Source organism: Andrographis paniculata, unplaced genomic scaffold, assembly GCF_009805555.1.
Source record: "Andrographis paniculata isolate CXL003 unplaced genomic scaffold, ASM980555v1 Contig9END, whole genome shotgun sequence".
Classification (NCBI taxonomy): Eukaryota; Viridiplantae; Streptophyta; class Magnoliopsida; order Lamiales; family Acanthaceae; genus Andrographis; species Andrographis paniculata.
The window spans coordinates 2,266,127-2,275,720 of NW_026137639.1; the positions used below are offsets into that span (position 1 = coordinate 2,266,127).

Sequence of the window (9,594 nt, forward strand, 5' to 3'; positions counted from 1 at the left end):
TGAATGGATCACATATTAAAAGAAGAGGCTAGAGTATGCTTGTAGTTTGTGTAATGTTTATAGGTAGCATAATTGATATATATATATATATATATATTAGTTTGAGTTTGTAATTTTGAATGCTATTTTGATAATATTATGTAAAAATATAATTTATTTTTATTAAAAAATAAGAACTTAATAGTAATTTTTGCTCTGAAATATAAACAAAATACAACTATTTGATTTGAAAGATTGGGCTTTGCTTATTAGTATTATGATGATGTAATTTTCTATACAAAATGATTATGATTTAATAATTAAATTATTTAGTTCAAAATTTTAAATATAAACAAATAGACATACTACATAGATCTACACTATTTGGTATTATGAGTGAATTATGCAAGTTTATATAATGTATTTTATGCATTTGTATTAATATATTATACTTAAAAAAAAATAATGACAACATATATTTATATAAACATGCTAAGGGATACTTTTATAAATTCTTAAATTTATAAAATTAATTAAAAAAAAAACTCAGTTAATATTGCTATATATATATATTTAATTTTTACTTGTAGCTTTCTAATTATCAAATGATCAATTTCGATTTGTTCCTTCATTGTTTAGATATATATATTTAAAATTTTTAATAATAGTTGTATATGATAATTTAATAACAAATAAAAATTTTATATATTCATTTTTAGAGAAAAAATAAAAAATAAATGGAATAATAAAAAATTAAAACGAAAAACAGCTCTTCCTTTCTTTATACATTTAAGATGAAACGCTACGATTGTGTGACGATATAATAATATTCATACAATATTTATCTTATTCTATTATTATTTTAATACTTCAAATATTTGTGTTTGGCTAAGATTTCAAACAAAAAATTTATATTATATCTCCGCAAATTTTTAGTCAAAATATATTTCTCTCCACCTAATGCAAGAAGTGCACTGTTTGTTTTTTTCACGTATATTTTTAATATTAATATTATATTAGTTTGTAGTAAAAAGACGAAAATGTTCCTAATAGTATGATATGTTATAAAAGTAATAATATTTGTGTAATATATTGTAAATTGGGTATTTATTATAATACTAAATTAGGAAAATAGTATTTGGACAAATAAAAATTAAAAAAGGTATCATTCTTATGGAACAAGAGAGTATTATTTTATTTTTTTAAAAAAAAACTGTGCAATTATTGTTTAAATATAAAAAATATTCTGATGCACAAATACATAAATAAAAAATAAACATATTTATGAGAACTTATATTCAAATGTGTACTGCTGATAAAGAATAAAAACTATAGTAGTAGTATTATTTAATAGAAATAACAAAATCCAATAAGTATGCTCCGAGGAAAGTACAGGGGCAACTGCGGAAATAGTTACAGTTAGAGTGCCAAATTTGCAAATAATCTTCTATTTGTAGAACTCCTGTTCTCTCTCTCTCTTTCTCTCTCTCTCTCTCTCTCCACCTGTCTCTGGCGGCGATGCTCGCTGGCTCTGAATCTTTCGCACAGGGTAATTGATTCACGATTCGAAGCTATCCACACACAAATATGTGTATGCGTATCGGTTCTTTCCTGGGCAAGGCTAGGGATTTATCACGACTTTGATGATTGACGGGATGACACGACGCGGTTTTATCTCTAGATAATCGATGAGCATCCGAATCTTTGGTTTGGATCGGAATCGGTGAATCTACCGTCGTAGCGGTTCGTGTTCTTCCGCCGATAAGATAAGTGATTTTATGTACTGTATTGAATATTTCTTTCGGTTTCCTGACCAAGTCTGAAAAAAAAAAATCAGTTTGATGCGGTTAATGAGGTTTTCCTGATATCGGTGGGTAGATTGAATCCTTGGTGGAATCGATTTCTGCTTTTTTTTCCTGCGGTGAGATTAATTTTGGTGTAGTTGGTGCAATCGGAAGCTTCAATAAAGGTTGATTTGATTGCGTTGGGGAAATATAATCTGGTCTGTTAGAAATAGTGAAAAATCGTCGATTAGAGTCGGGTGATTGTGGTGTGGATTGGTGGAATTGATGAACATAGTTGATGTAGAAGAAGAGGAGAAATTGATTTTTGAGATATGTTGTGTTATTCTGAATTAGGGATTCAATTGATTGGTAAGCTCTTTGGTGTTTGTTTGTATATATAATTGAAAGTGATATCATATCATGGTTTTTAAAAGCCCTGAATTGGAGAAGTTTATGTTGTATTCGATTATCGGGCATAGGATGGATTCCCAAGTTCAGATGACATCTAGAGGGGAAGCTAATGGCGATCGCCGGATACTTGTTTCAAGCGATTCTTATATCCCTGGTTTGCTTGACGACATTGCGTTGACATGCCTAGCTCGTGCATCGAAATCGGATTATGCTTCTTTGTCGTGCTTGAACACAAGGTTCCATATGCTGATCAAGAGCGGATATTTGAAGGAGCTGAGAAGGCAGATGGGGATTGTGGAGCAGTGGGTTTTCATGGTTTGTGATCCGAGAGGATGGGAGGCGTTCGATCCTCTTAAGAAGAAGTGGATGAAACTGCCCAAGATTCCTTGTGACGACTGTTTCAACTGCGCGGACAAGGAGTCGTTGGCCGTAGGGAGCGAATTACTGGTTTTCGGGCGCGAATTATTTGAATTTGCTATTTGGAAGTACAGCATGGCTTCTCGTGATTGGGTTAAGTGCGAGGGAATGAACTGTCCCCGTTGTCTTTTTGCATCGGGCAGTCTTGGTCCGGTTGCCATTGTTGCCGGGGGCAGCGACAAGAACGGGAACGTGTTGAAATCTGCAGAGCTCTACGATTCTTGGACAGGGAAGTGGGAAACAATTCCCAGCATGCACACCCCGCGAAGATTGTGCTCGGGGTTTTTCATGGATGAGAAATTTTATGTGATTGGAGGGATGAGCAGTCCGAATGAATCATTGACGTGCGGGGAGGAGTTCGATCTCAAGACAAGAAAGTGGAGGAAGATCGAGGGCATGTATCCCAATGTCAACCTAGCCGCACAGGCGCCTCCGCTCGTGGCAGTCGTGGACAATGAACTTTATGCTGTTGGATATTCAACTAACATGGTGAAGAAGTATAACAAGGAGGACAATTCGTGGGTTGAATTGGGACGGCTCCCGGTTAGGGCTGATCTGTCCAATGGTTGGGGTCTTGCTTTCAAATCGTGCTTGAAATCACTTCTGGTTGTGGGCGGTCAAAGAGGGCCCGAAGGTGAAGCCATCGTGTTGAACACCTGGAACCCGAAATCAGGGGTTAGGGACGGGACTTTGAACTGGGAAGTTCTTGGATTGAAGGAACATGCCGGCGTCTTTGTCTACAATTGTGCTATTATGGATTGTTGAAGAAAATCAAAGCTGTTACGAACAGGTGAATTCTCTGCCGTTGTTATTTTGTTTCTGCTCTTTTTATTTAACCAAATTGATAATTGCTGGAAACTTGGGATCATCTGTTTGTTTGTTTTTTTCTTTTTTCTCGAAATGTTGGCATAAAGCGTTTCTTTTTCTATCGTGTATCAGTCTTGCATCTTGTTTGTTTTGCTTATGGGATGTTTAGGGCTGCTGGATTCAATTTCATACCTTTGCAAAATGCCGGGAAAACATAAGCTGTGTTTCTATGTATGTATGTATTATGTATTTGTGTTGTGATGTTTTGTGAAGTGAAAAATGGATATGAATAATTAGGATTACGATTTTTGGTGCTGGTCTTTTGTGGTATTTACTGAATATCGGCGCCATCTCTTAGACTAGGCTAGATGCTCGAATTCTTGGGTGTAAAAAGTGAAATTTCCTCGTCCGCCCTCTTGATTTTCTTTTTGCAAATATTCTTGGGTAGCATGCTTGTTTAAATACCTAGTGTATTTAGATATGTTTTGGTAAGTTTTTTGTGTTGGTTCTGTGGATAGTATAAAGTTAATATTCGCTGAGATGTGCAAGTGTTGGATGAACTATTTCAAATAAAAAATCGGTTTTTGATATAGTATAGTATTTTAAATGAAAAATAGGTTTTGGATACGATGTTGTATAGAAAAAAAATAAAAAATTGTAGGATAGTGCACGCCCCGGAACAAAATTAGAAACATACCTAAAGAGAGGTGTAGGTGTAGTTTTGGTGCAAGTGAATATGAAGGATGGTGGAGTGACTTAGAGTTGGACGAATGTGTCTCTCATTATGTGAATTCTACTCTAGACAGAGATTTATGAAGTTTTAGAATATTTTGAAAATAATAAAAAGTTATGGATGATTATGTTATATTTTGAATGAGAATATGTATGTATTTGATGTGATGTTTTTTTAATTATATAAACGGAGAATGAGATATGGTTGTGTACCATATAACTTGGGTTGTTAGGATAATAGTTAATGGCAATATATTTCTTTTATTATTATTTTTTCATAACTAAATAAAGAGTTTTAATTGTATTATTTATTTAGTATGTAAGAAACTATTGTGAGGAGGAGTTTAATGTATTAAAAAGTAAATTCCACATATTGTAAAACGAACTTATGGAATAATTTCTATGAAGGTTTAGCAAACATATTTAATGTGTGGTTGTATAATATTTGAAAAACTTGTTTGAGTTTAAATTTTAATTAAATAGTATTTTGATATAATATTTTTTTTTTAAGTAAGATAATGTATTTTTATTGTGAACCGAAAACTTTGTCTAGAGTGAGTTTTCCAAGTCTCTCTTTCAAAATGATTTCATTGTCTTACTCTAAACCTGTACTCTATGAAAACCTAAAATTTTGCTTTAACTAGCTTGTCTTACAATAATAATAATAACAATAATAATAATAAATATTGTACTAACTAAACCTACAAATTTGGTTTCATACCAAATAGCAAATTAAACAATAGTTTCGGTATTAATATATTGAATTATTGGTATATACAAATACATCGAATATTTAAATATCAAAATACTCTCGTTGTCCTACTTACTGTGTATCCTTTTTTATTTCCGTATGTCGGCAAATTTTGTGACTTTTCTTTTTTAAAAAAGAGTTATATATTTTAATATTATTTAAAAAAAATTAATTTATAATTTTTTTAAATTTTAATTAAAATAATTAATTATCTTAATTTTAATTCAAAATTATTTTATTATAGGATAATTATTTACTTATTATACCATTTCTAAATCCTCCGCGTCTACGATATAGGATATCAATTTCTTTTTATGCCAAAATTTTAGTAATTTTGATATTTTTTCCGATAATCATATTTTTCCACCCCTAATTAGTGGGGAAATTTGCAATTAAAATTTTCCAAAACTAAAAATTTACTCCGATTTCAAATTGAAACCAACATTATTCACTCGGTACAATTTTCAATATAAATATACTATTTTTTTCACAAAATATTACATTAAATATTATTTAAACAATAACTCAAATTCGTTTCAAATCAATTTCAAACCACAATCTATTTTAATATCCATTAGTAAATCATCCAACTAACACAAACTAAACGAAAGCAACTATAAAATTGAAACTAAAAAACAAAACCATTGATGATATGTAACAAAAACAAAATGCATGCTTTAACTTTCAACTCATTCGCACCAAATTATCATCCTAATGCATAAAATACGCCCATCAATCTATAATATATATGCAAAAGTTATCAAGTAATATCATAAAAAAAGTAGCGATAAATCACAATACCGAACCACCGCCACCATCAGAATCATCAGAGTCACATTTCTGAATATCGCCTCTTCGAATTTGCCGGAGCTCTTGCAGGATCGTCAAGTTCTGGTCCATGATGGACTGCTGTCGGAAATCCAAATCGATCATACGCTGGTCCATATCATCCAGGCGACCATGGACCCTTTCGACGTCGTTCTCCAACTTCTTCAATCACTCATCAACTTTAGATAAATCCACGGCATGATCATCGCTATTGATAGATGATCGTTGAGGAGGAACTGTCCCAACTAATGACCCTAATCCAAAAATACGATTCTTCTTATCACGGGGTACTAGCGTAAGAAACACCTCATCCCGATCATATCCGGTGGCGCGTTGCTGAGTCAGCTCTTCTTCTATGGCATTCAAATCCTCCTGAAATGATTAATTTATTGGAAGATCGATTATAAGCATCATATCATGCTTTAGTCTTGCTATTTGAAAATGACTTACAGCAACTTGGGTCGCTCGCGGGTTGATGTAGTTTTCCATATTATGGTCTTTAGTGTGAGCCCATATATATTTTTCAACCTTATTTAAACCCTTCATAGAAAGACAAATAAAATCATTAATTAAATTTGATCGTATGTTAATTATAAAAAAAAAAAAAAAAGAGTAAGTGATTACTTACTAGCTTTTCCGATGTCTCCAAGAATGATCGGGATCCGCCGGTATGCGTAGACTCAGCAGGTGCAGTTGGATCCCCTCGACGCCTATTCTTTTTGGCTATTTCGGACTTTCTCTTTGCGTCATCAGAAGCCCAAAATCTCCGCCACTCAGCTAGGACCGTCTTATTGATCTGATCCTCCCCCTTCTTAACTCGGCCCCCTCTAATATCGTACAACCATCTATTGTAGGCTTCCTGCACCTTCAAATGGAATTGATGCCTCACTTTCCCTTCTACCGAAGGGTCCCAAGTGATGTACTTCTACATTGCAATATCAGATGTATATACGTTAATAAACTAACCTATTAATATTTTTAAAAAGTATGCCTACTAACCTTTAACTCCTGCCAGTAGCACTCCTTGGTGGCTTCCGGAACCTTCTTCCATGTGATCCCATCCGGGTGAACATTGGAGCGAAAGACTCTGCCGAGTTTACTGGAGGCATCTCGGGGCCACAAAATGCTGAAATATTGCAAGGATTAGAACGACTTTACTTTTAATAAATATTTTTTGAAAAAAAAATAGAATTTATGCAAAGAATTTAGAATACAAGCCAAACCTCCCTTCTTTCAGGATCCTGATGGACGATTGTCCCACAACAGTAGACGGTGCTATAAATAAAGTAGAACATATACTTCATCATTGAATTAATACCAATCTGAGTCATTGATTATATTTGATACTTACAATGAGCTTCTGTATTTGTGGTCCCGGCATCAGCTGCCGGCGACTGTGAACTTAGGGTTTGTTCGGTTGAAGGATTTTAACAAAATCTTTCTATTCATCCAAAAATTTTCCCCCAAAAATATCAAATCAAACATCTATTTTTCATTTTTTATATTATACTAAAAATTAATTTTACATTTAAAACATCACATCAACATTTATTTATATCACATCAACATTTATTTATATCACATCATACAACTATTCAAATTCAAAATTTTTACTATTTAAATCCCAACTCAAAATCCAAACCCCCAAACAAACACACCCTTAGTGAATCTAAAGTATAATGCACATGCACGAGAGAAGTTATATCACGATGCATATATCTATGTAATTTTTTTTAAGGTTTGTTTGAAGTACCCGAATCTTTGGTCGGATGGGATGGTACAACCTTACAGCCCTCTCTCTTTGATCTAGCCATTGTAGAGACGCGCCTCTGTCTCCTAAAAATCACAATCCTGAGACATTTGCATCAGCAGTCACACCATTCAGTTAGTATCTACAAATGCCCTTATTTGTGTTTTAAGGGAATAAAATATACTAAATATAAATTATAAATACAGCAAAAAATAGAAAGATTAACAAAGTCGACACTGACAGCACATTGTAATCCACACAACACATACTACAAATTCATAAAAACATGTACTATAAACTAAACTAGGTGCACCTAAGATAAGATTTTAAATGAAGCAAACAAAATGAGTATAAAACTCTAAAACAAGATTACTCCTTATAAATAAAATCCATCTTAGAGTCAAATCAAATACATTCTAAAGAAAACCATTATGTTCTAAATTAAAGACCAAGCAAACTATGTATGTTGATATTCTAGATTATCTTAAAAAACTCAAGAATTTCATAGGTAGGAAATTATATAGAATGAAATCCCCAGGAAAGTAGACTATAGATATATATATATATACATATATACCATGTTCACACCAAAATCTATTCGAAAACACAAACTCTGCTTATATTCAATCAATGCATATTCACTATGCCCTAAGACATGAAGGATAGGTAATTTGGCTATACTCAAGATAATGTAATTATTCAGTACCTTATGAATACTGTAGTTCATTTGCTTACAATAGAATAGGGATATGAACTCCCAAATTTCACAAATATTCTAAAAAAAAAAAAACTAATATCATCCTCAGTGCATGAAATAATTGCGAAATAAAAAAGAATATATTTCGAGGAACCTCTAAGCTAACTGAAAATTAAACAATGTTGGGCAAGTGAAACCATTCTTTTGTTTTTTTCCTGCCTTTCTCCAGAATGTTCAAGGACACATAAATGGACAAATCAATGAAAAATTGCAATGCAATAAACTGGTTGAGAACCTCCCTCTTGTCCATAATACAATGAAAGAACAACACATAGAATCAGCCTTAGGACTAGAAATCACGATTACATATTTTGTAGTTTTTATCTTTAATAAAAACTTTTCTCCACCAAACAACAATGAAATACGCCGGAGATACAAGGAAAGGATTTTAGCACCACAACCACAAACATCGAAAATGCTAGATAACATTCAGCGACAACAACCATAACTAAAACAACGAAAACATCCAATACGCCGCCGGCGATGAACTTACCCTAGCAAAATCCAATCGGTGAAAATGAATGGAACCACCGCGCTCGACGGAACCACTGTTGCCGCCTCCAATACCTCGAAATCGCCGCTGAGAGCAAAATCGGTATGAAGTCGACTGTTCGCGGTTTCGTTTTTAATTTTGGCTGGGAGGCATTACAAATCGTCGCAAATTCCCTCCTACAAAAATAATAAAAATAAAAATAGTAATGTGTAGAGAAAATCCGTCGCTAATTAATGAGGAACTATTTGTTATCGTATCCTTCAAACTGCCCCACACAAACAAATTTTTTTTTTGAAGTACAATAGAAAAAATTAAATTGGATTACAAGGAAATGATAATTTTTATACTATCTATAGTTAAAAATGTTGTTTGAAATAGATGGTTAAAAAAAAATTAAATTAAATTAAAAAATAATTTATTTAAATATCAATAAATTAATTATAATATTCTACAAATTGATAGTAGTATAGGTAATTAATGTACCATAATTAACTATTTTCAATTCAGTTAATAAAGAGATGACAATTGAGACGTGTTTCTTTAGAGGGGTTTTGGGGAATTTGAGTTTAAGTTTGATTTTTATTTGAATTTTGTGATGAGTTTGAGTTATGTTGTTTTTTCTGTGATTAGATTTGATTGGAGTTTTTTGGAGTTTTGATATATATTGATTTGAAGAATAATAAATAAAATAATATAAATATGTATTAAATTTAATTGATAAAATTTATATTGTATAATTTTATTATGAATTTATATTATACCAAATATATATATTTAAATTTCTGCTTGGGGACCAGCTTGATTTGGGAGAAAACACGGTAGAAAGTATTGCACAGTGTTTTCCCCAAACCCGGGAGAAACAGACGCTTAGGTTCTTGTGAAGTG

At 32.4% G+C, this 9,594-nt stretch overlaps 2 protein-coding genes across 2 annotated transcripts; one reads left to right on the forward strand and one right to left on the reverse strand.

Annotated features, from left to right (window-relative positions):
- Positions 1-1,413: 1,413 nt before the first annotated feature.
- On the forward strand, positions 1,414-3,587 carry LOC127244169 (F-box/kelch-repeat protein At5g60570). The gene has a single exon (XM_051264573.1). The coding sequence runs from the start codon at positions 2,184-2,186 to the stop codon at positions 3,354-3,356; it is 1,173 nt and encodes a 390-aa protein (XP_051120530.1). The 5' UTR covers positions 1,414-2,183; the 3' UTR covers positions 3,357-3,587.
- Positions 3,588-5,528: 1,941 nt separating this feature from the next.
- LOC127244241 (uncharacterized) lies at positions 5,529-8,925 on the reverse strand. The gene is made up of 7 exons (XM_051264684.1): positions 8,710-8,925; positions 7,463-7,560; positions 6,933-6,984; positions 6,709-6,835; positions 6,338-6,634; positions 6,160-6,249; positions 5,529-6,081 (listed from the first exon to the last, which is right to left on the reverse strand). Exons 2-7 carry the CDS (start codon positions 7,521-7,523, stop codon positions 5,878-5,880), a joined length of 831 nt encoding a protein of 276 aa, XP_051120641.1. The 5' UTR covers positions 7,524-7,560; positions 8,710-8,925; the 3' UTR covers positions 5,529-5,877.
- Between the last annotated feature and the right edge of the window lie 669 nt (positions 8,926-9,594).